Source organism: Aotus nancymaae, unplaced genomic scaffold, assembly GCF_030222135.1.
Source record: "Aotus nancymaae isolate 86718 unplaced genomic scaffold, 86718_ANA_hifiasm-v0.15.2.pri h1tg000067l, whole genome shotgun sequence".
Classification (NCBI taxonomy): domain Eukaryota; kingdom Metazoa; phylum Chordata; class Mammalia; order Primates; family Aotidae; genus Aotus; species Aotus nancymaae.
The window spans coordinates 6,162,965-6,190,090 of NW_026988482.1; the positions used below are offsets into that span (position 1 = coordinate 6,162,965).

Here is a 27,126-nt window from a genome sequence, read left to right on the forward strand (position 1 = left end):
TTTTGTTTTCAGGCAGTGTCCAGTCTGATAGCAGTGGGTACATCTCATGGATTGGCTTTAATATTTGGTAAATTTTCTAAGTGCTTTCCTGCTTTTAAATATTAAGTGTCCTTTGGGTTTTATAATGTTCTTTAATCACAGTTTATATAGTGTACTTTATTTTCTTGAACAAAACCAGAAAAACTTGAAAAGTAGCAGTCAATTTTTTTTTTTTTTTGAGATAAGAGTCTTGCTCTGTAGCCAGGCTGGAGTGTAATGGTGCAATCTTGGCTCACTGCAGCCTCTGAATCCCTGGTTCAAGCGATTCTCTTGCCATAGCCTCCCAAGTAGCTGGGATTATAGGCATGTGCCACCACGCCTAGCTGACTTTTTGTATTTTTAGTAGAGACGGGGTTTCACCATGTTGGCCAGGCTGGTCTTGAACTCCTGACCTCATGATCTGCCTGCCTTGGCCTCCCAAAGTGCTGAGATTACAGGCATGAGCCACTGCACCTGGCCTAATATTTTTATAGCTAACAGTTATTTGACTCACAGCTTTGTTTTGCTGCTTATTGCAAGTTTATTTTCTTCTTCATGAATTTATAAGCTGTCACATCTATTGACTCTCTCTGCAAACCTAGACAAAAAGAATAAAGTTGAAAGGAACCTGGGGTTATCATCCCGTCTGCCTCCAGTTGGTGGCGGTGGGGATTTTTTATTCTGAATCATGTTTTAATAGTGGGTATTCTAAAAGATCTTCAGGAAAACAGCTTCCCCAGGCTTTCTCAGTACTTTCAGGAACTCTCACTGACAATGAGCTCTTTTTTATTTCCATTGTAAATTGCTCTAAACTGACAATTTTTTGGCCTGAAATCACATTGCTTTCTTGGTTGAAAAGAGAACTAGTTTTATTTGTATAGTAGAAGATAGTTGTATTTTCTCATTTTTTTTCTACTTGAGACTAAATAACTGTAGTTTCATTAAACCTTCTTTGCTTTTGAATTTGATGTATGAGTGGAATATTTTGTTCTTTTTTTTTTAATTTAAAAACTATTAGATTGTTGAGGCTGGGCACGGTGGCTCATGCGCTTAATCCCAGCACCTTGGGAGGCCAAGACAGACGGATCACCTGAGGTCAGGAGCACGAGACCAGTCTGGCCAACATGGTGAAACCCCATGTCTACTGAAAAAAAAAAGTACCAAAAATTAACTGGGTGTGGTGGCGGATGCCTGTAATCCCAGCTACTTGGGAGGCTGAGGCAGGAGAATTGCTTGAACCCGGGAGGCAGAGGTTGCAGTGAGCCGAGATCGCGCCACTGCACTCCAGCCTGGGTGGCAGAGCGAGATGCTGTCTCAAATAAATAAATAATAAATAAAAATTAAAAATTAAAAAATAAAATTTTTTGAGACAGCATCTCGCTCTGTCACCAATAAATAAATAAATAAAAAATAATGATGAGTTTTTTTGGGAGGGTCATTTTTAGTATTCTCTTCTGGATATTAAGTCATTTCATCTCTGTTAAATGGAAGTCCTGATGACACTGTATTTAGTAAGGAATCTGCAGAATATTTTATAAGGATTACCTGAGAATACTTAATAGCAGAACCACAATTTGATTTCTGTGGGGCCTTCCCTCCTTGTTTACCATATGAAGGGATAACTAGTTATTTTCTGTTGGTTTTGAATGATTTGACTTACTATTATAACTTCTGTATTATGACAAACGCTTTATTTAAAATGTGATTATAAAACCTAGTCTTTTCAAAGGTAATTGATTTAAATAACAGAGTTTTATTGTTTGGGGACCAGAAGAGTAGAAACAAAATTATAATTCTTTGGAAAAACTTAGAATTGATTGAAAAAGACTTATAAAAACCTCTATAGTTGATATATATTCGTAGTAGAAAATTCAGAAAATACAGATGAGCGAAAAGTTGAAGATAGACCAAGTCCTACCATCCAGGAATAATCCCTAACATTTTTGTATATAACCTTTTAGTCTTGTTTCTGTACATGTATATATACATCCTGAAATGGGATCATGTTAATTTGTAACCTGCTTTCCATTATCATGAATATATTTTCATGCAATTATGTATTTTGTCTGTAACATCATTTTTAATGTCTACATAGTATCCTATTAAATGGATTCTTCCTAATTTACTTAGTCTTTTCCTTCTAGAAGACATTTAAATTGTTTGTAAACATACAGTACTGTGATGAGCGTTTTTGTTACTACATCTCTGTGTACATGATTACTTTTTTAGGACAGGTATTCCTAAAAGTGGAATTGCTTGGATCAGAAGATGAACATTAAGGACTTTTGATATGTATTATCTAATGTCCTTAATGACATTAGATAAATGACTCTAGAAAAGTTTCTGTCAGCCTGCTCTCCCGTCAGGTGTTCAGAATGGTGGTCTTCCTGTGGGGCATAATTAATATTAGATAAACAGAATTTTGGAAAAGAATCCTCTGGGGTCATTTAGTTCAGTCTCCTTGTTTTACATCTGAGGCTATTGAGGACCAGAGAGGTTAAGTGAGATGCACAGAGCCAAGTTCAGCCAAGTTCATTGAGGAGTGCTGCATTCTAGATAAGTGTATTTCTACTATTCCAAGCAATTCTGCTATCCTGAGAGAAAAGAAGGCAAATTCTAAGATAGGAAGAAAAGAATACAAGAACTAAGGTGAATGAGGATGGGTGATAATGCATGTGTTTGTCAGCAGATTGCGTGTTGATTTTTTGTTCCCACTTAACCAGCGCTCGCTTTTCCTCACCTCTGTCTGCTTTAACATTCCTTTCTTGTCAGTGTTACGAGAATGTGTGACTGCTTATAATCAAACCCATGTATAGCCTACTGCAAACAAATTAAAAAAATGAATACAAACAAAAACTAACAGAGGAAAAGAGAACATTGTCTTTTGATACTGTCTTTTTAATTTCCTTGGGCCTGGTTTCGGATTTTTTTTGTTTTTTTAAAACCCCAGCAGCTTTCTTGTAGATATGAGGAAATAATAATCTTTCATTACAACCTCATGGAAAAGAAAGTATGCCAAAGTGAACATTTTGCGAAAGAATCATAATATTCTGGTTGTGCTTTGGGTATTAATAGTGTGGTTAATAAACTTTACTCATTACTGTTTATAGGAATCAGATGTTTGGACAATGTGTTTTAGCAAATGGATTACAATATGCTTGAAAGCCTACGAACCAATGGCAGAGTAATAATACTATAAAGTGTCTAGAGGCCTGGGTTAGATCTCATCTCTGTTAAACATCTGTGTTGATCATAGGAGAAAGTGTAGCAGGAAGGACTGTATACTTGTTTAAGTACTAAATGTTCCTCTTTGAAGCAGAGGCCCCGGTCATTAAGATAGAAATCATTATAAGTTTCTTAAAGACTGATGTTTACTTAAAAACTGAAGTTTCTTAAGTAATTATGGGCATGTAGCATTTCAAAAATGTGTTGGTACTTACCTTATACAGAGTCTCAAAAGTTCAAATCTTTATAGATCCCCAGGTCCTTGGTTTCCCTTTTTTTTTTTTTGGTTGTTAATGTACTTTAGTAGACTATCTTTTTGAAATTGTTTTTTTAATCTCATCTAAACATGGATTTACTTACTTTGCTATGATGAGAGTATTATGCATTTTTCCCATAGCGTAGCTGAACATAATAAATGCTAGAGACATCACTTCATCATGTTTAGCATCATTCCCACAGATAACTGAAGCTTGTCACTGATATTCTTGAATTTTTTTACCTGCCTTTTCTCTGAATTTGTGAACTGATTTCTTGCTTTTCTTTCTCTCTCTTGATCTTTTCTTCATGGATTCAAAAGGAAAAGGTATAGTGAATAATTCTAGCTTGCATGAATGGTTTCTTTTCTTTTGGCCTTTTTAATGTTGGAAGAGAATGCTACCAGTTACAGTCAGGGCCCTCTTATGAAATGCTTATTGAAAAAACTGTAGCTAATTGAAAAATAAGAGGAAATTGTGAAAAACCATACATATATACACACCTTCAATGTTTTAATTGAAAATATATACGTTTTCATTTCTCCTCTGATCTTTTGATGCAATTCCAACTTTTTCTTTGAGTTTGTATTTGCCACTTGGAGTCCTGAAGTATCTTTTTTGGCATAAACTTTATCAATAATGGGTCATGTAATATTTGCAGTTTTAATTTGAATAGAGGTAAAGGCTTAAGCACCTGTGAATCAGTCAATGTGTGCGAAATCCTAGATTTTAGCAAAACTTTCCGTCTTTTACTGTTACCTTGCAAACACCTTATTTTGTGACAGTTTTGTAAAGGAACTTATCTTTACCAAGTTCTTTTTTTTAAATCATCCACTTAATGTTCGTGGAAACAACAGCTCTTTCTTTTTCACTCTTTTGCATTAGTTTATTTACTGTTTAAGTTTTAAAGTACAGTAATATTACAATGGCATGAACAGGCTTGGGAATGAATACAGCTGACTCAGAGTAAGCCTCAGCGTTCTGGAACATATCCAGCTAGCCATGGGGATTCAGTATGCCCTGGTTTTAGTTGGTAAGCCTTACAGAGGAAAGGAGAACTTGAATTCTGTTAGTTGGTTTGATGGAGGTCAGGTAAAATGCTTCTGTGGTTTTTATGATCATCAATGAAAAATGTTTCCTGATTAGATCTTTTCTCCCTTGGTCCTAGAGAATATTTTAGTGTGAATAAAGGATAAGAAAAGGCCAGATGTGGTGGTTCATGCCTGTAATCCCAGCACTTTGGGAGGCCAAGGCGGGGGGATCACTTGAGGTCAGGAGTTCAAGACCACCCTGACCAACTTGGTGAAACCCATTTCTACTCAAAATATAAAAATTAGCTGGATGTGGTGGCAGGCACCTGTAATCCCACCTACTTGAGAGGTTGAAGCAGCAGAATTGCTTGAACTCAGGAGGTGGAGGCTTCAGTGAGCCGAAACTGCATCATTGCACTCCAGCCTGGGTGACAGAGTGAGACTCTGTCTCAAAAAAAAAAAAAAGGATAAGAAAAGAGTAGTATTAAAGAACAGTGAATATTGGCCCATAATGGTAGAGCTCTACACACACAATTAAATTTGATTCCTGCTAGGATCTAAGTATTTCCTTCTTTTGATAGTCTTTGGGAACTAATGAAAACAAACTGGGGGTAAAGAAATTGAGCATTGGGCTAATTTTGCAATATGGAAAGAGTTAACAGAAATTCTTGAAGTATGTTCAAATTTAGATTTTAGGTCTGTTACAGACTTTGTACATTATTTGTGACTTTTCTTTGCTATTCAGCATATTATTCTTAGGTCCAGAATATGCCAAGGAGATCTATCGTAAGCAAAGTGTATTTTGAAAGACATACTAATAAAAGATACAGGTGTAATTCAGGGCAATGTCAAATAGATGTGCTCTTTGTGACACCTGGCCTTCAAGTTATCCAAATTAATTGCTAAGCTATATTATTGTTGTAAACAATAATTCCTTGCATTTGTGCCATTTGAGAATTTTCTAATTTTTCATACACAAAACTCTATGTCAACTCAGCGAAGTTTATAAGAAAGGTGTTAGTCTCGTTTCATATTTCTTGCCAGGGTAACAATTATTAAGACCCACTGCAATTTTTTTAAAACACAAAGTTAACAGTACTAACCAAATATACTTTTATGTGAGTCTGTAAATGAAATTAGATATACTTTTAGTAACTCTTTCCAACTGTAGACAAAGGAGACTTCAGAGAGTAGGGGGATAGTGGAATTTTTCCCTTTGAAATGTAACGACATTGAGAGTAACCTGGGGCGGGTCTTCACCTTTCTTCTGTCCGGGTCATTTTGTTCTTTACATGTATCCGTGGAATTTAAGTGTTTTGAAGAGGTTTTATGTTTATTTTAGTCAAATATCGTTCCCCAGAATTGTCCAGAATTATCTGGACTGCAGAATGTTTAGTTGCTCTAGCAGGAGAAACCTCTTCAATAAGACTGCTTTCTTCTTTCCACAGAAATTCTCCCTTTTCTGATGTAGTCTGAATTATGTAACATGAAGTTTGTTAACATGGTTCTGTAAGGATAGAATGTGTGACGATAGCAATAGAGTTGATAAATATCTTTATGGAGTCAAAGTAGGTTACATTGTTGCACTGCCCATCACTTCTGTCACCATCACTGCTGGTTTTTTAAATGTATATATGAATGTAGTGTATAAATTAGTTTGTGATGAGCACTTCATACTATTCAAGGGACACTGAATTGGTTTCTTTGTGCATTATGTTACTTCACTCATTTATTCCTTCAGCAACACCGTGAGACAATGGGCATTTTCTGTATTTTACAGATGAAGAAAGGGAGGCTAAGTGAACTGAAGTAACATTCCTAAAATTACCAAGACATGCTGTAGTTTTAAGGCTTGTAACTATCTGTGGGATGGGGGTGGAATTAAAATCCAAGTATCTGGTTTCGTAGTCATGATGCCTTCTAAAGGGACATTATATAAACAACAAATACATTGTAAAAGTCAAGAAAAAAGTTGAGAATGTTTCCATTAACAGATTTATGAGGTATCAATTTAATACCTATTTCAGGAATGGCCGAGGTTGCCAATTTACTGCCCTGTCTTGGCTAGTTGATGGTTTGCGGGAACAGCAGTCAGGAAAGCACAGTCGTGTTTGGTTTTGAATCTAGAAGCAGGTTATGCCCTTTTCCTTTCCTCGTTTCGTACGTTGCCACTCTGTTGTTTCCTCTTCGTGGTGCCCTTATTCTCTCTGTTATCATACTTCCTGTGCCTGAAATAGTCTAAAGTATGAGCTTTGTTAAATTAGGAAGTAGTAGTGAGAGTCTTTAAGTATCGGTGAATCAGAACTCTGTGAAGTTTGGATGTCAAAGCAGAGACTACAAAGGATCTCAGCAGTATGTGGCTTAGACGTCGCTCTGTGCCTGGAAGGCAAGCAGTCCAAACTCCAGGGTGTGAGATTTCATACCAGCCTCTATCTTTGTCCTCTTACTTTCAGTCCATCTGTTACCTATCCATGTGACCCAGGGTGGAGGTACATATGGAATACTGTCGCCCAACCATCATATCATGACAGTTTGCAAAATAAGGTGTGTGGACGAGAATCCACTAATTACTCAGGGTGGCCCTGATGAAATAAGGATCGTGGAAAACATTATTTTAAGTAGGTAGTTTTGGAAGAGCAAAATAAAATGTGATATCATATTTAGTCAGGAAAATTATAGAATAAGGGGAAGTTTTATAATTTGGATTAAATTGAAAAAATTGAGGGTGGGAACAACAGGATGTATTGAAAAATAACTGTTGTTATTAAATTCTAGAAGTGAAAGACAGTGACTTTAAAATACATCAGACCTTGTATATTTATGAGTTTTATTTCTTTTCAATGTTTGCCTTGGAAGACTAAAATCCAAAATGATTGAAAAAAATCAAGTATTTTCTGTGTGCTATATAGTTGCACTTACTGTTTCAGAACTCTTTTTTGGGAAGGAGGGATTACTGTTTGAGCCAGTTTATGAGCGTGGAAAAATACTCCAACAGTATTCACTCTGATTGGGCAAAAGAACTGACCTAATACTATTCCCTAGACCTAAGAATGAATGACTGTCTGATAACTAGGTTTACTCTTATAGAAGGAGGGTTGGCAAATGCGAAAGCTATTCAGATGATTGTCAGATGCCTTCTAAGCACAAGGCATCAAGCAAGGTACTTTGGGAGTGTTAGTTCACTCATGATCTTAGCCTTCAGAGAGGTCATAGTCGAATAGGGGAAGTAACACATATCCCAAAATTTGCATGTAGGTAGTTGAGGGAGGCCCAGACAGTGCTGGGGAAGTTGGGAAGACTCCAGGTTGTGGAAATATGATGTTTTTTGCTTTTTTCTAAACAGTTAAATTTTGTAGGCATGCCTTCTTTTAAATTTTTAGTTTCATTGTTTTCAAGTGGATATAATAATGAACTCTATACAAAATAAGTGTTGTCTAGAGAAATTTCTTTTAATTATTAGATAACAGAATTTAATAAATATTTGAGTGCCTCCTGGAGAAATCGGGGGCGATTAAGGCAAGATCCTTGCCCTTAACAAACTTAATCTAATAGATATTTGAATTGTTTGCTTTTAGCATATCAATTTTTTTTTTTTTTTTTTTTTTTTGAGATAGAGTCTTGTTCTGTCACCCAGGCTGGAATGCAGTGACACGATCTCATTTCATTGCAACCTTCGCCTCCTGGGTTCAATCAGTTCTTCTGCCTCAGCCTCCCAAGTAGCTGGGATTACAGGCACCCACTACCACACCCAGCTATTTTTTTAATATTTTTAGTGGAGACAGAGTTTCACCATGTTGGCCAGGTTGATCTCGAACTCCTGACCTCAAGTGATCCTTTCATCTCGGCCTCCCAAAGTGCTGGGATTACAGGCATGAGCCGCCATGCCCGGTCTTTTTTTCTGTATTTTCAAGTGTCTCATTCAATGCCCAGCATCTGCTAATTGCTCAATAAGTATATTTAAAAATGAATGTGACTTCATTGTCTGCTGCTTTTGATTTTTGTCACCTCCCAAGTCTTTGAAAGCATGCCTGTACTAGTGTATTCACTCTCTCCCATTTCTTTCACTTGACTTTAAAAACTGCTCTCTTTAGATCAGAATCAAGCTTTGCGACTCTGTCTGGGTAGCACTAGTGTTGGAGGTCAGTATGGCGCTATCTCTGCCCTCAGTATCAACAGTGATTGCTCAAGACTTCTTTGTGGCTTTGCTAAAGGACAGGTAAGATATGAACTTTCTTTAATTCATAAGACAAAGTTAAAATAAGATCAATTAAAAAAACTAATATCTTTAGATCAATATTTCAAAGACCAAAATATGTGTTATGAAGTAATGTGTTTGTAGAGCTAACCAGAGATTGCTGAGTCTGTTTTTTGTTGTTCAAAATTTTACGTGATTGTTGTCGACTGACCCAGAATCTGTAGTTTTTTATTCCTAGTTCATGTGTCTACTTGAGTAAGTAATTTTTGTAAACCCACCAGGGGTGTTATATAAAATGTACTTCCATACAGTCCTGTAAATAATTGAGGCTGCTTTTTAGAAAGATTATGTGTTCCTGGATAACTATTTTTGCATTTCTTTCTACTTCTGAAACTGGCAGTAGGGTATGGTTTTTTCGTCTTCTGATTTACACATCACTAGCTGGTTTGGCAGTAAGCCCTTCCTGTAGTTTTTACCAGTGCTAAACAGACTGACTTATTGGAGAAATATCTTTTATCTCTCAGTATGAGAACAACATTTAAAATCTAAAGAGAAATGTGGGATGGGTAGGATGAGGGGTGAATGAAGATCGAGTAGAGCTCCGTGCTTTAATGGGTCTGCAACCTTTAGGTGTGTTTTCACTTTATAGTTCTTTGCCTGCGATGTTTGTAGTCCAGGAATAGATTATTTCAGCCAGAAGACAGGATACTTAAGTCTAAAAAAGAGCAATAAATGTGTTTTTAAAGCACTTAGTTGTCTTATAGGTCACCATGTGGGATTTGGCCAGTGGAAAACTTCTAAGATCAATAACAGATGCTCATCCTCCAGGAACAGCAATATTGCATATCAAGGTAATAGCTTTGTTTTCTTTTTCTAATAATTTTGATTATTATGCCTTTGTGTTTCTTTTAAAGTAGATTTCTCTATATTGATAATCAGAGTCCAAAAAATGTATTTAACATGAAGCTGACCATTACCTCATAAATAGAAACCTTAACATAGAGCTGTCTTTTATTTGACTAGTCCAACGTGATGTTTTTCCAGGTTAAAACCAGAGATGGGCTAGTATGGAAATACTCAGCTTCAGGTTGTATTGAAGTCTAATCGATGGAATGGCAGAAAGGGCAAATTGATGTGATCCTAGACTGGAGTTTGGCAGTAAAGACGGGCAGCGCCCTGCTGAAACCCATACGGAGCTCTTTAGAGGTCTTTTTACCTCTGTTTAGTTCACCGGAGTTTTATTGCCGAGGTGGCGTGCTCTGTCACTCTTTTTTGGGAGTTGCCTGAGGTTCAAGACACAGATCATGAAAGAAGCAAGACTCGGATTATGTTTAGAAATGAATCTATTGGTTTATTTTCTTGCAGGCCTCTAAAGGGAAAGCCTTAAGATCCTAGTCTTGGCTTTCTCCTTACAGGCCTGAAAAAATAAACTGACTTAGGTAACAGATTTCATTTACAAATACAGTGTGAATGGTTGATTCTTCCATGCTGTCAAGCTCATGTTCAGACGCATGCAAGGTAAAGGATTATAACTAGAGAAGTCTAAAATCAGATCTTCTAGATTTTAATCATGTACACATTTTGTTGCTTAGCTCTACAGAGCTCTCTCATCCGTAAGTATGCTTTTTAAAGTCTGCAGGCATCTGGAGTTTGTATGTCTGTTTCTAGGTTAGTTACAAAAAGGTCTTCTGTGACAAAGCAGTGTGGAAGCATTTAGTAACAATGAAAACAACCCAGACAAGTAAAAGTGCAGAGAATTTCTCCTCTTGCGGACATCGCGGTAATATATTTTGACCGCTTTTCATATGGCTTGTGCCAACTTCTAATAGGTTATAGTTATTTGTAATAGGTCTTACCTCCCTTAGTAGATGAACATCTTTGAAATCAGAATCTGTTTGTCATTTATTTTTGTGTTTTACCCATAGTAGCTGCTCAATAAATATTTGATTGAAGGAAAAACTAGATGGTGGTGTTTATAAAAGGATAATCCTTTTGCAGAAAAAATAATATTGGGAGAAAGAACAAGAAATAGAAGAGATACAGGCAGAGAGAAAAGAGAAGAATGCAATTGAGATGAATAGCATGTAGCAGGAGCCATTGTGTGGCTTGGCGATAGTGATGAAGGTGCTACATGCAGAAAATGACACTGGAGTAAGATATATAGGACTGACTGTTTCTGAAGTCTTCTGCTGGCATCAGCCACTTGCATTTTAATGCTCCTACGCATTGTTCTCCAAACCTAACGCTGTATTTCATCAATAACAATTTGGAATTTCAGCCTTTATAGGTATTTGTGTGTGTGTGTGTGTGTGTGTGTTTATATGAATGCACTACTGCACCAATTTTTATGTACATTAAAAAGCACGTATACAAGAAATAGAAAATTAAACAGAAATACAAGTTCTGTTATTTTTCTTGCACTCCAGTGGACCATTTTATGCACACCCCTAGGGTATATGCTTCCCGCTCTGGCAACTGCTCATCTAGGCTGTAAGAGCAAAGTTGTGGGGTTTTCTAACTATGCCTGTGTTTGGATCAAGGAAGAATAATTTTACAGTGGCCTCCGGGACCTCAGCCATCCCTGACTGAGAACCTGAGGCATGCCATTTCGGACGGCTCGCTCACCTTTGAGTTTAGGGAGGATAGTCACTGAAAATGGTACAAGTTCACTTTATTCTAGTTTGTGTCCTGCAGCATCGACCATACTTTAGGTCACCTTAGGACTGTCTGTCATGGTGAACGTTATTTATTAATTATTCTGAGTTTTCTAAGTTAGGTAATGATAAGTGAAGTATAGGCTGTGGAAGAAGATCAAGGAGGTAGCATGTTTTCGGAAGAGTTATATGAAAAGTGAAAATGTTTTAGATATAGGGGACTTACTTTTCAGTTATTCAGAAGACATACTCAGATACGTGTATTTCTTAAAGACACCAAATATCTTTTAAGTCTTTATTCTTGAAAACTGGGCAGATGTAAATGCATCCAAAGGATCTCATTTACTTAATAATAGCAAGTTACAAAAAGTTAATTTAAGAACCCAAGTAGAGAACTTTAGGGTTTTTATCGATCTTAGTTTGTATTTTTCTTTTATCGTGATGAATGATGATTTTGCTTTTTGAAAGCCTCTGTTTTTTTTAAAGATATTGGACCATTCTTACTCTAAGTAAAGGTAAGTTTGTATGTTTACAGTCATGAGCACTGAATCTAGTGTAGGTTATTTCAAAAGCTATTAAATGTGTACAGTGTAGTTTTTCAAAGTTGTATAATTTTTTCCTTCTTAATACTTGACTGTTTAAAAATCTACAAGCAAATAAATTCCTTCTCTGTTTAGTTTACAGATGATCCAACTCTCGCAATTTGCAATGACAGCGGAGGCTCTGTTTTTGAATTGACATTTAAGTAAGAGACTAATGGACATTTGTTGACAGATGAAAAGACTAGCTCTGGTTTTAATGATTTGAAATTGAACATGAAGAGGTCTAGAAAGCCCACGTAATTGAGAGTAGATTATGACTGTGTATTACATTACCTAGGAAGGCTTATATTAATAGAACAGAGTTCTGGGGCTGGTCCTCCAGAGTTTTATCTCAGTAGGGCTTAGTTGGGATTCTAGACTCCTACTCCCCAGGAGATTCTTATGTGCTATCAAGCTTGGGACCACTGCTCTGCAGTAGCTCACTAATTTCGGTTTAGGCTTAAGGCCCAGTTGATTATAATCATAGTTGGCAGGTGTAAACAGGTTTTTATTATCTTAGAATTGCCATGTTTGCTCTTTAAGAGCAAAGACTGTCTAGATATATCAAAGAACATTTAGGAAGCAGAGGTTTTTGAAAAGTAGAACATAATATTTATGGTGTATTATGCTTCCCTAAGTTCTTCAAGGTTGACTGTCTTTGCTTCTTGTATTTCTCAACAATGCTAAGCAGAAAGTCATTTCTGAAAAAAACATACTTCTTATTCGGTTAATGTTTATCGAGCGTCTCCTATGTGTAGGTATTTATCTAGACCCCAGAGTTCCAGCTGTGAACCAAGCAAAGTTTCTGCTCTAGTAGAAGTTACATTCTAGTTGTGGTAACAGTGAGGAAGCAGTAAAGCAGCACATAAATGAAATCACTTCAGATGGGTGTAAGTCCTGGGAAGAAAACAAGGCAGGATATTGTGCTAGATTGCACCTGAGGATGATTCTGGAATGGCTTTCTCAGAAGCGGCAGCATCTGGAAAAATGCCCGAATAGTGCCCAGTCAGTAGATGCACAGATCCGAGGAAAATATTCCAGGCAGAGAACATTCAGACACAATGGTTTTGAGATGGCCACATACTTGGCCTGCTGGAGCAATGGAAGAAAGCAGGCATGGCTGGAGTGTGACTTTGTCAGGAACAGAGTAGTGGGAGAGGAGTGAAGGGAGGAGCCAGATCATATCCTTTTAAGGCATGGGAAAGAGTTTGGCCTTTGTTTTATGTACAGTAGCAAGCTGGTGGAATGTTTTTGGCCGAAGAGTAAATAGATCTGACCTGTGGAATAAAGAGATCGTGCTGCTGTCCTGTGGAGCTTGGGTTGTTGGGGTTGAGAATAGGAGTAGGAGGCTATTAAAGGGGTCCAAGCAAGAGACAGCAGTGCCTTGCATCATTGCTGAATTGATTCTGAATTTTCTCATTACGTTTTCAGGAGAGTGATGGGAGTGAGAACATGTGAATCTAGGTGTCTCTTCAGTGGTTCTAAGGGTGAAGTCTGCTGTATTGAGCCTCTGCATTCTAAGCCTGAGTTGAAAGATCATCCCATCACACAGTTTTCATTATTGGCCATGGCATCCTTAACAAAAGTAAGTGTATTTAGAAGTTGAAACTCAGAACTTTTAGAAGTGTTGAATACCATATATGTGAAAATTACAAGGTCAGTATTGAAAACATATTTTTCTCTTAAAGATACTGGTCATTGGATTGAAACCATCCTTGAAAGTGTGGATGACTTTTCCCTATGGCCGGGTGAGTAAGTCTCTCCATCTGATTGGCAAAAGGAAGGACCATGTCAGGAGGTTGAGAGAAATGACTTGCAAGGGGTGAATTCTGTGAGATTGTCAGAAAACTAGACAGGATGGAAGTCAGTGCTCCAGAAATTGTTGGCTGGACTTGCCTTAAGGTGACCAGAGCATCATAAGCTGCTGACCAGCACAGCATCGTAGGGATCATGAATCTTGTACTTTTCTGCCTTTATCACTTTAAGCTTTTCTCTCTTAGACGGCATACAGTCGGCTTTTGTTCTTGACAGTCTCTGTATATTGCTGTCCTGGCACTCTGTGGTCACACCAGACTTCATGCATGGATTTTCCTAGACTCATTCAGTGCCCTTCTGAGTGCAGTAAAATTCCCTTAGCGGATTTAAAGCTGAAGGATAAGTTGATTTATTGAGTCCAAGCCCTGATTTTCAGTGTTTGAAAGATACTTGCTTTGACGTGGCTGCTGTGCTGAGACAGGCTTATACTCACTGTCTGCAGCTTTGGCGCTCAGCCATTGACAGCGTAGATCCACTGTAATGTGTGTGGTAGATTGCTACTGCATGTGCTTTCCCTGGAGGTATTTTACTTCTGGGGATGATACTTCCTAGCATGTGTTATTCACATCCCAGTTTCCCCTTTCCTTTCTTCTTGGTTGTTTTCAGAGTTGTGATCTTCCAATGTGTGTATGAGGAGAGATATTGACAGGATGGGTTGGAGAATGGTGGTACAGAACCTGGCTTGTGCAGAAAGCATCCCCTGTAGTGAAGGAGCTCACCTGTTTCCTTGTTGGTACCCTGTGCATCTCTGGACCCTAGGGGAAGCAGGTCTGTCCTTTCAGAAGGCAAAACTGGCTTAGATGCCATAAACATTCCTCAGATTAGCTTCATTGGCGCATTGAGATTTTTTTTTCATGGTGGTATGTGTTTGCTTCTTTTTGGATGGTTTTTTTTTGGTATTTTTTCAACATTTTATTGTAAACATTTTCAAACAAAGTTGAAAGAATTGCACATTGAATACTTGTCTATCTACCATCTAAATTCTATAATTAACATTTACTGCCCTTTATTACATATCTGTTCTTCTACCCATCCCTCTGTCCACCTATCAAGTTATATTTTTTATGTATTTCAAAAAAAATTGCAGAAATTAATATTCTTTCTCCTAAATATTTAGAATGCATATTATTAGCTAGAGTTGAATTCTTCCTTAGGTTTTTTCTTTGGTGTAGAATATACATACAAAGAAATGCACAGATCTTGAGAGCACATTTCCTGAACTTTGACAAATGCTTAACACTTTTGTTGCCCAAATTCCTATCAAGATGTAGAATATTACCATCAATCTAGAAAGCTCCCCCGTGACACTTCCCAGTTAGTTGTTGCTTTAACTGAGAAATTGGGGAAAGTTTTGATCCAGGAACGTTAGTCAGATGCTGTTTTGAACCATGGTTTTCTCCTCGTCCCCTTGTTTATTAACTGTGATGATTTTTTTTTCTTCTCCCTGCTTAGATGGATCCTTCCAGTGTGCCGTTGCTGGCCTGGCACTTTGTAGCAGTACATAATTATGTGAATCCCATGCTTGCCTTCTGCAGAGGAGACGTTGTTCATTTTCTGTTGGTAAGTCCTAATATGATGCTAGGTCCGTTATAAAGCCTCTTATAATTCTTTTTATTCATCAGTAATTTAATAATGTGTCAAAGAAATTTGTCTTACTATAATAGGTCTTTGGAGAGAGAGTGACCGATTTCATTTTTATCTAAGGCTTTATTGATTAGCATGGGAAAAAGGTGATCACGTTCAGCTCCATAACCTCTCATAGTTTATTTCTCAGCTCCATTTCTTTGACTGACAAATAATTAATGGTGTATGTAAATATATAAAGATACGAACATGAATATGCCTGTGTTAATGTATGTATGACGACGTGTGTGTATTAGAGAGCAGGTATCACTCAGCACCGACTGTTCTCTACACTGTGGTGGGCACGAGCAGCAATGGGAAGAAGGCAGTATACGACATAATTTCATCTTTCACACAGCTTATAATCTCGTTTGAAAAGCAAAATCAGTGTGTTCGTGATTACTACAGAAAACAGCTTAAGGATTGAACTGTGTGAGGCAAATCGAGTTGATACAAATTAGGAGTACACAGTGATTGGTGTGGACTAGGGAGGCTATTGGTGGCTTTATGAAGGATATACTGCAACTGCTGCAGGAAGGGTGGGTATGCGTATGGGGGAAATGAGAAATCTGCCATGGCTTCCTAGCTGGTCTTTGGCCTCAGTGCCTTTTACATGTACTGTTGCGTCTGCCAGGAAAGTTCTGTGCTGTCTTCCGTTGTCTCCTAGCTCATGATTAACATGGCCTTCCCTGACCTGAACTAGGTTAGTTACATATATCTTTTGATAACATTCAGCACTTAAAAAAAAGAGAGACGAGGTCTTGCAGGTCTTGAACTGAGGCCCAGGCTGACTCTCAAACTCCTGGCCTCAAGCAGTCCTCCCGCCTCAGCCTCCAAATGTTGGGGTGAGCCACTGTGCTTGGCCACATTCAGCACTTTTTAAATTACTTGTTTTTCTTCCTCACTAGACAGAAAACTCCATAACTCTAGAGACCAACTTTACCGTTACATTTCCAGCCAGTAGGACAGTGCTTTTATATTGTAAATGTTTAATAAATGTTTATAGAATTAATGACAGGGAGAAACCTGTGGTGGAAAATGTAATTGAATATATAGAGAGGATTGACAGTAGGGGTTGGCAAACTGTGGCCTATGGGCCAAATCTGGCTTGTCTTCTGTTTTTGTACATAAAGTTTTATTAGAACATCCCCAATGCAGCATTTGAGAGGACCACCTTCACTTTCAACTCAACACATTGAAATACTCCTTAATCATTTTCTCCCCAATCAGTCTCTCTTCAAATATTTCTTGATTCTCAAATGCAAAGTCAGAGATGGGAAGTTTCATTCATGTCCTTTGGTCTCTAGATCCACTATGATGAGAAGGCTTGTTTTTCCTTGAAAGTATCATCCCTTAACTCTCACTGCAAGCAGCCGTCCTCGTCTAAACACCTTACACCTGCTTTATTATAAGAGAAAAACCTTTAATTTTTCTCCTGCCTTCTGTATGTATTCTTTTTTCTACTTCTAGACTGATCTTCTTAAAATGTCACCTTAATCACATCTTTATGACTTTAATTGATTAGGAACCTGTGATGACTCCATTACCAGTCTAGGCCAGTCATTATTAATCTAGATCGGGGTTACCAAGCTTTTTGTGTAAAGGGCCACACAGTAAATATTTTAGGGTCCGTGGACCGTATGTTCTCAGGAAACAGAGAGAGAGTAGGTGACTGCCCTTAGTCACATGGATATAATAGTGGAACTTAGAATTAAATAGATTTCTCTACATCCATGTTCATTTTACTGGAGGATCCTTTCCTAAAGGAGAAGTGATTTAGTGAAGTGAAGGTGGGTCCACGTGAAGGCCCCACATTCAGTGGTCTCAGATTTTTGTTAAGGTATCAGGTGAGGTCAGCACTGTAAGTGATGAGACCAGAGGGCAAGGAGAACTGTGACTTACAGGGAAAGACCTGTAACACCACTGTGGGGAGTGCAGGAAGGCCCAGGTTGAAGTGAGTGTCAGGAATTTCAGGTGACCAGGTGTGTCTTGTGCTTTATATTTTTTCTTCAGTGTTCTGTTACCTCAGAGCGGAGTGGGAGGAAGCTAACGATTAGGGTGACTAAGGGTAGCGAGTGTGTAGGTACATACACATTAATGGAAGATTAACGCTCACGGTCCTTCTGGGAAATTTTGGCTGTTAGAGTTACACGAGGGAACTTCAAAAAGTTTGTGGAAAAATGGAATTTAAAAATACAAATAAATTTTATTTCTCAACGTAAGCTTCATCTTGTTCAAGATACTTTTAAAAATGATGATACCAGCCATGTAGTCCATCCCTAAAGAACTGAAGGTCTTGGGAATTAACTGTCAGTGCAGCCTTTTTTACATTATTAACTAAAGAAAAATGAGTTTCCTTTACAGACTTTTTCTAGATTAGGAAACGAAAGTCACAAGGAGCCGAATCAGTACTATTCGGTGGATGCCTAAGGATTTCCCATTGAAATGCCCTCAAAATTGGCCTTGTTTAATGAGAGCAATGAGCAGGAACATTGTAGTGGTGCAGGACTCTTTGGTGAAGCTTTCCTGGGCGTTTGTCTGCCAAAGCTTTGGCTTTCTCAAAACACTCAAAATAAGCAGATGTTATTGTTCTTTGGCCCTCCAGAAAGTCAACAAGCAAAATACCTTGAGCATCCCAAAAACCTGTTGCCACTCTGGGAGGCTGAGGCAGGTGGATCACGAGGTCAGGAGTTCAAGACCAGCCTGACCAAGATGGTGAAACCCCCATCTCTGCTAAAAATACAAAAATTAGCCAGGCGTGGTGGCAGGTGCCCAGCTACTCAGGAGGCTGCAGCAGAGAATTGCTTGAACCCAGGAGGTGGAGGTTGCAGTGAGCTGAAATCGCGTCACTGCATTCCTACCTGGGCAACAGAGCAAGACTGTCTCAAAACAAGCCTGTTGCCATGGCCTTTGCTCTGGCCTGGGCTGCTTTTGCTTTGACCGGGCCGCTTCTGCCTCTTCACAGCCGTTGCTTTGCTTGTGCCTTCTCTTCGGGAGCACACTGGTAAAGTCATGTTTTATCTCCCATTACAGTTCTTCAAAGAAATGCTTCAGGATCTTGATTCCACGTGTTTAAAATTCCCATTGAAGGCTTTGCTCTTGTCTGCAGCTGATAAGGGCACAGCTGTTTTGGCACCCATCAAGTAGAAAGTTTGCTCAACTTAAATTTGCCAGAATAATGTAGGCTGAACTGGTTGTTTGTGGTGTTGGCCGTTGTTTCTGCTGTTAATCATTGATCTCTTTCAATTAGGGCATGAACAAGATGAATATTTTTCCTTGCTAATTGATGAGTATGGTCTGCAGCTGCAGGCTTCACCTGTAACATCATCTCATTCCTTCTTAAACCAAGTTACCCATTATTTCTCTGGGGGCATTGTTCCCATAAACTTTTATTAAGCATCAGTGATGTTACCATTCTTCCCCCGAAGCTTCACCATAAATTCAATGTTTGTCCTTGATTCAATTTTAGCAGAATTTATAAATTCTGCTAAAATTAGTTGCTCTTTGGGGCTCTTTTCAAACTGATGTCTTATCCTGCCTAATGCCTCCAGCTAGATCCTTTTCAGACATGTTAAAACAAGTTAAGGTGAGTTTATTTTGGTGCAAAAAGTTTTTGAGATCCGTGCATAGTGTTTTTCGTGGTATGCATTTTCCATGAACTTTTTGAAGTCCTCTCAGAATAGTATTATAGTTCAGGAAAGTCTGGTTTATGTCACTGCAGCATCTTTTCTTCTTTCGTGAACTTCTCACTTCCTCACACCATGTCACCGTTCTTTGTACTTTAATTATAGTCATTGATGTGATAAAGTTAGGTTGTTCTGAATTATTATGCCACAACATTTTTCGATACTGACAACTAGACCACTCACAGATATGACCTGCATTTTGGTGTAAATAATGGAATAAATAATTTTTTTAAATTTTCATAATCATTTAATTATCAATATTTTTGGCTAATCTGTAGTGAATGGGATAATGGATAAATGTGATACTCTAGGTGGAGTATAATTAAATATCTTAAAAAGTCCCTCAAACAGTAGCTGGGTTTTAGGTTGTTTTTATTTCATCATCAGGTAAAGAGAGATGAATCTGGAGCAATACATGTTACTAAGCAAAAGCATCTTCATCTGTACTATGACCTCATCAACTTTACTGTAAGTATTATTCAAATTAAATATCCCCATTCATTTCATGTAATTGTTCTGAATCTAAGCTACCAGGATTTCTGCCAAGAATTATTACCTTTAAGATCATGTGAAATATGGACAGCCAGGCACCATGGCTCATGCCTGTAGTCCCAGCTACTTGGGAGGCCAAGGTGGGATAGCTTAAGCCCTGGAGTTCGAGGCCTTAGTGCTCAATGATTGCTCCTGTGACTAGCCACTGTACTCCAGCCTGGGCAATATAGTGAGACCCTATCTCTTAAAAAAAAAAAAAGTATGTGTGTATATATATATATATATATATATATGTGTGTGTGTGTGTGTGTGTGTATATATATGTATCTGTATAGAAACACACACACACACACACACACACACACACAGAGAGAGAGAGAGAGAGAGAGAGAGAGAGAGAGAGAGAGAAAAAAAAAATGAAGTCCCAGTTATATTGAATAAAGTCTGAATGTGGTGTGATGCCACTAATTATTGCCTTTCAGCCTGTGTCCTGCTGAACACAGGCAGGATTAGAAATTTCATGTCTGGTTTAGCTCAAAGGGGAGTTTGGCTTCAGAAGTATTTAGGTGAGTTTTTTGAGGATCATTGCCCCGCTTTCCCTGTAAAACATTTTTTGTATTTTTGAGCTTGTCAGAATTTCTTGTGGCTAAAAACTTTGCAGAGTTCTCTTTCTACCATGCCTCTCAATCCTGAGTGACTTCTTGATTTAAAAAGAGAGATTTCTTTTTGTATCAAATTTTATTTTTTCTCTCTCAAACAGCTTGTTAATTTTGAGAACAGGGTAATTATAATATTTCTGTGTTCCCATCATTAGTACATTTTAGGACATCAGTGTCTGGGGTCCAGTAAAACATTCTGCAGATGCATGAATATAGGCATAAATAGAAGTCATTTTTCTAATAAAAAGACTGAAGAAGAGCTTTTTCTCCCAACTTGAAAATGTGTAATTTTTGTAGGATATAGATGAAATAGATCTTTTCTTTACATGATTTATTAATTATACATTAGATTTTTAACTCACAATTGTTTAGAAATAATTCATACACATTTTATGAAATAATTTTGTTGAGACTCTTAGAAGACATCGTTGTTGTCATCACCAGAGCTGTCTTGTTGAATCGTGTCGCACAGCTTTTCAGAATTTATCATCTTCGCTTCTGTTTCAGATGTTTGAGATACAGTACTTTAAAAACCTGCACAAGTTTGTGACTGGAAAATTTTTTCCCCAGCCATAAGTAACCATTCTAACAATAGGACAGTTGGTGTTTTTAGTGATCCTGTGGCATATCCATAGTGTGACCATGAACTGCATTGTTTTGTAAATTACCCTTAAAAGGCTTATTTACAACAATGTCAACACTTTCAGCTCTGTGGGTCTAATCTCAGGAATAATTACCAGACTTACTGAGGTTCATTTTTCTCTGCCATTCTCTCGTTTTCATTTAACCAGGTGACCTTTGGAACTAAGAACTAGCACTGATTAAAGTTGTATAAGGCTAAATAATGTGATTTTTCCTAGAAAATACTTTGTTTTTCTAAATAAAATAATTTAGAGAGCACCTTGTAAGAGCTTTCTGTAAAAGATTTGCATATCAAACTCCCTGTTTTCTGAAAGAGATTTTTTAGAGGAGGAGAGGGGAACAGACTCTTCCCTTAGAGTGGCTAATATGCAGTCATAGAGTATATTTTTAGCATATGTTAGAAGAAAATCTATTTTCAACTTGGTTATCTTTAATTGGGCATTATGCAAAGAATATCTGATGACATAGAGTAGAAGATACAAATACACCGGCATGAATGCCAGAGACGTAAAGTGCAGAGGAAGCGCTGAGCTCTGGCTACTTCTGGATCCTAACTGAACAGATTTGAAGATTTGTTTCTTGGGAAAGGATTAGAATTACCAAAAAAAATTTTTGAAAATAAGTAATCTGATTTTATACGTAACCCAAGAAATTTGTTAAAATGGCGTCCTTCAGAAGATTTTTAAAGTTATCATTGTTAGTACTTTTAAAATTATAATAGTACTTATTAAAGAACATTTGGGAGATACAGAGAAATAGAACAAAGAAATCTCATAATTTTAAGAGAGATTTTGAAGAAAGTAGATTTTTAAAATAGCTTTCTTTCATTTTAAATATTTTAAAATATGTATTCCTTCAGTGCCGACAGTTGCCCTTTGACCTGCTGGGTTTATGAGCTTTACTTTGTTCTTTTGTTTCAGAATATCATAAAAACTAGAAATGCAGAGTTTGTCATGATACTGAAGTCGTTTGTGCCAATTGCTTTGAAAAATCTTTTATAAAAAACTATGTGCTCTAATCTACCTACAGCTTTAGTCGTCTTTTACACTATGAAAGTGTCATTGTTAACACTTGGAAAAGTCAGTAGCGTATTCTTCCTACTTACTGTTCTCTGGGCTGTCACTGAGGAGTTCTTGCTTTGATTGTGTTGCCATGTAAATTGTTAAATGGATAAAGTCCTCAGTGTAGTTTGATTGAGCAGCCAAGCTTTCTTCTTGACCCAAATGACGATGCAGGTGTGGTCTCACTTTTGTTTTGCTGTGTGCTTGAATTACAGTGGATAAATTCCCGCACAGTTGTGCTCTTAGACAGTGTAGAGAAGTTGCATGTGATTGATCGGCAAACACAAGAGGAACTGGAGACAGTGGAGATCTCAGAAGTTCAGCTGGTCTACAACAGTAGCCATTTCAAATCACTGGCCACTGGAGGAAATGTTAGCCAGGCACTGGTAAGGATGATCAGTTGTCTTGGCATTGCATTGATAAACTTGGTATTTTGTTGTAGTTGTTTTAGAAATAGGACCTCTGGGGTGTTACCTTTTTCTCTCTTGAAGTGTTTCCTTAAAAGCCACTAGGTTCAAGTGGGTGTGGATGTGCTTATAAGTGTTTAGGAACACAAGCTAAAACAACAAATTTTGTTCCCTTCTATTCAGAAATGTGACTTATTTTACTTAATACCAAAGTGTTTTAATTTTTATACTAAAAATAATGAAGTATAATGGAAAATTTTTGAGAAATTGTAAAATCAAAATATTTTCAGAAAGCTTAATCTGGCAGTGATAAGCCTGATAGATTTAAGGGATAAATAACTGCAGATAGGTACCTTATGAGGCTTTGAAATATTTGAGTGATAATGATAAAGGCTTGAAAGGGTATGTTAGCTGTGGGCATTAAAAAGCAAAGACGGCTTTAAGAGAAAGAAGATATTTTAGAAATAGGTGATAGATGAAATGTAGGAGGCTAGAGAGAAGGAAGACACAACAAAGCTATGGACTTAGCATTAATTTTGTATCATTAAGCAACTACAGTAATGGCCTTAAGCAATTTCCACAGATAGTTTATAGTTCAGCCACCTTGAATTGTGATCTCATGTTCCTAAACCATTAATTTTTAAGTAGGAAATTTAGACCATTGTGAGACTTCCTTGGATACTTTTTTGAAAGAAAATAGTAATGATGGTCATATTTAATGAATGACTACAGCATGATGTGTAGGCTTTGCTCAAATCTTCCTCATATTATAACTTCAGAGCATAAAATACATATGAAAGGGTCTTCCAGCCTCCCACTTTAAAAACTGAGGAAAGTCAGAGTAAGAAATGCTAGTGCAATATAATTCACTAAGTGATAATAATAATTACTGTTCCACACTGTTATTTTCTTGTGTTTGAATGGTATTAAAAATACCAGTGGACTTTGAACTTGCACTTTTAGCCAAGATAGAGTTGTTGGGATTCGATTTACTCTCCTGCTTGAAATAACAGAAGGAGGAGGAAGAGGAGGAGGGGGAGAAGGGGGAGGAGAAGAAGAAGAAGAAGAAGACAGAAGTTCTCAAGACACTGAACATCTGTGATGGCGGACAGCAATCTCTCACAAAATGGGGAACAAATGACGTGAACTCTGTGATTCTCCTAGTTTCCAGCCTTGAGAGAGCGTCTGGGCTGTGGAAGAACCCAACTGGAGTGTGGAAGACTCCATGAGTTGAGAAGACAGAGTCTAGATTGCAGGAAGACAAAATTGGGTTGAGTTTGAAGGACAGAGTACTGGAGAAAAGAGCACTACGAAAGAGTCCCCCTTGAGTGTTCCTCAAATTACGAATCAGCAAATGCATATGAGGAAGCTGCCCAAGGACCAGGAAAGAGCCATTTGAAAGGTTCAGAGGGAACTGTATCTAGTGCTCACACAGGGCTGAAAACAGTGCTTGTTACACCAGCCAGAATGGAAAGCTTCATGATTCACAGGGCATCGGGTAGAGTACTCAGAGGCATCTTGCCTCATTAAGACTAGAATAAATGCCACACTGGTCCCAACTGATACATCTTAAAAGTAAGACCAGAAAGGATCCAACCATTTCCAAATCACTTATCTCCTAGAACAAAGCACAAGAATATTAATAGTAATACAGAAAGATCCAGAAACCAACAAGGTAAAATTCACAATGTCTGCCACCCAATTAAAGATTACTAGGTATATAAAGAAGAAAAAACAACCTATGGCTGGGTGCAGTGGCTCATGTCTGTAATCCAAGCACTTTGGGAGGCCAAGGTGGGTGGATTGCTGAAGTCAGGAGTTTGAGACTAGCCTGACTGACATAGTGAAACCCTGTCTCTACTAAAAATCCAAACAAACAAAAAATTAGCTGGGCATGGTGGCGGGCGCCTGTAATCCCAGCTACTTGGGAGACTAAGGCAGGAGGATCGCTTGAACCTGGGAGGCAGAGGTTGTAGTGAGCTGAGATTGCGCCACTGCACTCCAACCTGGGTGACAGAGTGAGGCACTGTCTTCAAAGAAAAAGTTAGACATTGAATTACCAATCTGACCCAGAAGTTCTACTCCTAGGTATGTTCCAAAAAGAGCTGAAAACGCATGCTAACATAAAAACTTGTATATGAACATACATGGCAGTATTATTCTTAATAGCCAAGAGTGAAAACAATCTAAATATTCACCAACTGGTAAATGGATGTACAAAATGGGGCATAGCCATTTAATAGGATGCTGTTCCACAGTAAAAAGTATGACAACTGATACTTGGCTACAACACGGATGAACCTCAGAAATACTAAGTGAAAGAAGTCATGCAAAGAGAGTACATTTTGTTTAATTCTATTCGTATAAAATGTCCAGAAAAGGTGAATTTAATTTACAGAGACAGATGTGCATTAGTGATTACCTGGGTTTGGAGGTGGGAATGGGATTGACTACAGATGGGTACAAGAATCTTTGAAGAATGATGATAATGTTCTCAAAATGGATTTTGATAATGGCCAAACATCTATAAATTTACTAAAAAAGTCACTGAATTGTGTGTCTAATGAGTGAATTTTATGGTGTCAGTTATATCTCAGTACTGTTGTTTAACAAAAGCAATTGACGTTTAAAACAAAAATAATGTGTTGTGAAATTTATGATAGATAGAAGCAATATATATAACAAAAATAGTACATAGTGCCAGGATGTGGGAGATGAAAGTACATCATTGTAAGGTTCTTACAGTATGTGTCAAATACTATTTAAATGTTGACTAAGTTGCACATTGTAAACTATAATCACTAAAAAAGAGGTGTAACTAGTAAGTCGTTAATAGTGACAAAATGAAATGTTAAAAATATTAAATACAAAAGAAATATTTTAAAAAAGATACAGTGGCTCATGTCTGTAATCTCAGCACTTTGGGAGGCCAAGGAAGGAGAACTGCTTGAGCCCAGGAGTTCAAGGTTACAGTGAGCTGTGATCATACCAGTACTACAGCCTGGGTGACAGAGTGAGACTCTGTCTCTTAAAAAAAAAGATTGTACTAGTAAGAAACAATTAGTAAGATAATAAATCTAAACCAACCATATCAGTGATTCTAAACATTTCAAGTAAAAGGTAGAGATTATTAGACTAGAAAAAATAAGAACCAACTACATACTATCTACAAAAAACTCTACATTAAACCTACATTTTGTCTACCCAAAAACATGTGTAAGTTAAAATGTTGGAAAAACATAGATCATGCAAACACTAATCATGACAGTGTCTATATTAATTCTAGTCTAAGTGTATTTCAGATTAAGGAATATTGTCAGAGATGAAGAGAAATTTCAAAATAATAAACAGGTTAATTAATCAAGAAGAGAAAACAATCTTAAAAATTTAAGCACCCAGTAACAGGACTTCACCAATAACAGGTGAAGCAAAAACTGATGAAACTGAAAGGAGAAACAGAGAAATCCACAATTATAGTTAGAAATTTACTAACTTATCTCTCAGTAGTTAATACAGTAAGTACATGGAAAATCATTAAGGGTATAGAAGACTTGAAAAAACGCAATTGACCAACTGGACCTAATTGACATTTATAGAATATTCCACTCAATAAAAGCAAATTGGCAGTTTTTTTCAATTGCACACGAAGCTATCATCAGTATTGAGTACATGTGATCCCACTTCACACCCTCTAGAATGAAACCAAAATTCAACAAATTGGAAAATATTGGAATTATCAGGATAAATCTGGAGAAAACTCAAATATTTGGAAGTTAAACAACATTTTAAAATAATCCATGGACAAAGAATAAATGACAAAGAAAAACAGAAACTATTTTGAGCTGAATGAAAATGAAATACAAAATGTCAAAATCTGTGGCCTACACTTAAATCATTTTTGAGGGTAATTTATAGTATTAAATACTTCTATTAGAAAAGGGGAAATATTTATAAAATCAATTATTTAAGCATCTCTCTTAATTAAACAGAAAAAAATAGACTGAAGGAAGAAATATTAATAATAAAGATGAGCACAAATCAATTAAGTAGAAAATGGACAAACAACAGAGAAACATCAAAGAAACCAAAAGCTGGTTCTTTGAAAGATGGATAAAATTGATAAACCTCATGTAAAACTTACCAAGAAAAAAAGAACATACAATTGCCAATATCAGGAATGAGAGAGTTGACATTACTATACAGTGTGCAGATATAAGAGGGTAATATGAGTAATTTTATGCCTGTAAGTTCAACAGCTTTAGATGAAATAGAAAAAAAATCCTTAAAATACGCAAATTACCAAAGCTGACTCCAAAAGAAATAGAAAATCTAAGTGGTCATTTATCTGTTAAATAATTTTGTAATCAAAAATCTTTCTACAAAGAGACTCCAGGCCCATATTGCTTCATTGGTGAAGTATGCCAAAGATTTAAGGAAAGAATAGTGCAAATTCTACACAAAAACATCTTTTACAAAATAAGAGAAGGGAGCTTAATTCATTTTATAAGCCTAGCATAACTCTGATAATAAAACCAAAGTTACTGTAATAAAGAACAGTATAGACCAATATTCTCGTGAGCATGGATACAGAAATCCTCAACAAAATATTAGCAAATAGAAACCAATGTATAAAACGAGTAACAAATCATGATCAAATGGTGTTTATCCAAAGCATGCAAGGCTGGTTTAACATTTGAAAATTGACCAGGTGTGGTGACTCACACCTGTAGTCCCAGAGGCCAGGAATTTGATGCCAGCCTGGGCAACATGGTGAAACCTTGTC

At 37.2% G+C, this 27,126-nt stretch overlaps 1 protein-coding gene across 8 annotated transcripts in view; it reads left to right on the plus strand.

The window, feature by feature from the left end:
• The window catches only part of VPS8 (VPS8 subunit of CORVET complex), a 353,273-nt gene that overhangs the window by 128,427 nt on the left and 197,720 nt on the right, over positions 1–27,126 (plus strand). For 6 of the 8 annotated variants that reach the window (XM_064366881.1, XM_064366879.1, XM_021674475.2 and 3 more), the window contains 9 exons: positions 13–67; positions 8,620–8,744; positions 9,488–9,574; positions 12,055–12,122; positions 13,390–13,543; positions 13,647–13,706; positions 15,226–15,333; positions 19,470–19,550; positions 22,152–22,322. In XM_064366881.1, coding sequence (XP_064222951.1) covers positions 13–67; positions 8,620–8,744; positions 9,488–9,574; positions 12,055–12,122; positions 13,390–13,543; positions 13,647–13,706; positions 15,226–15,333; positions 19,470–19,550; positions 22,152–22,322 — 909 coding nt within the window. The other 2 variants (XM_064366884.1, XM_064366883.1) reach the window with 2 other exon arrangements.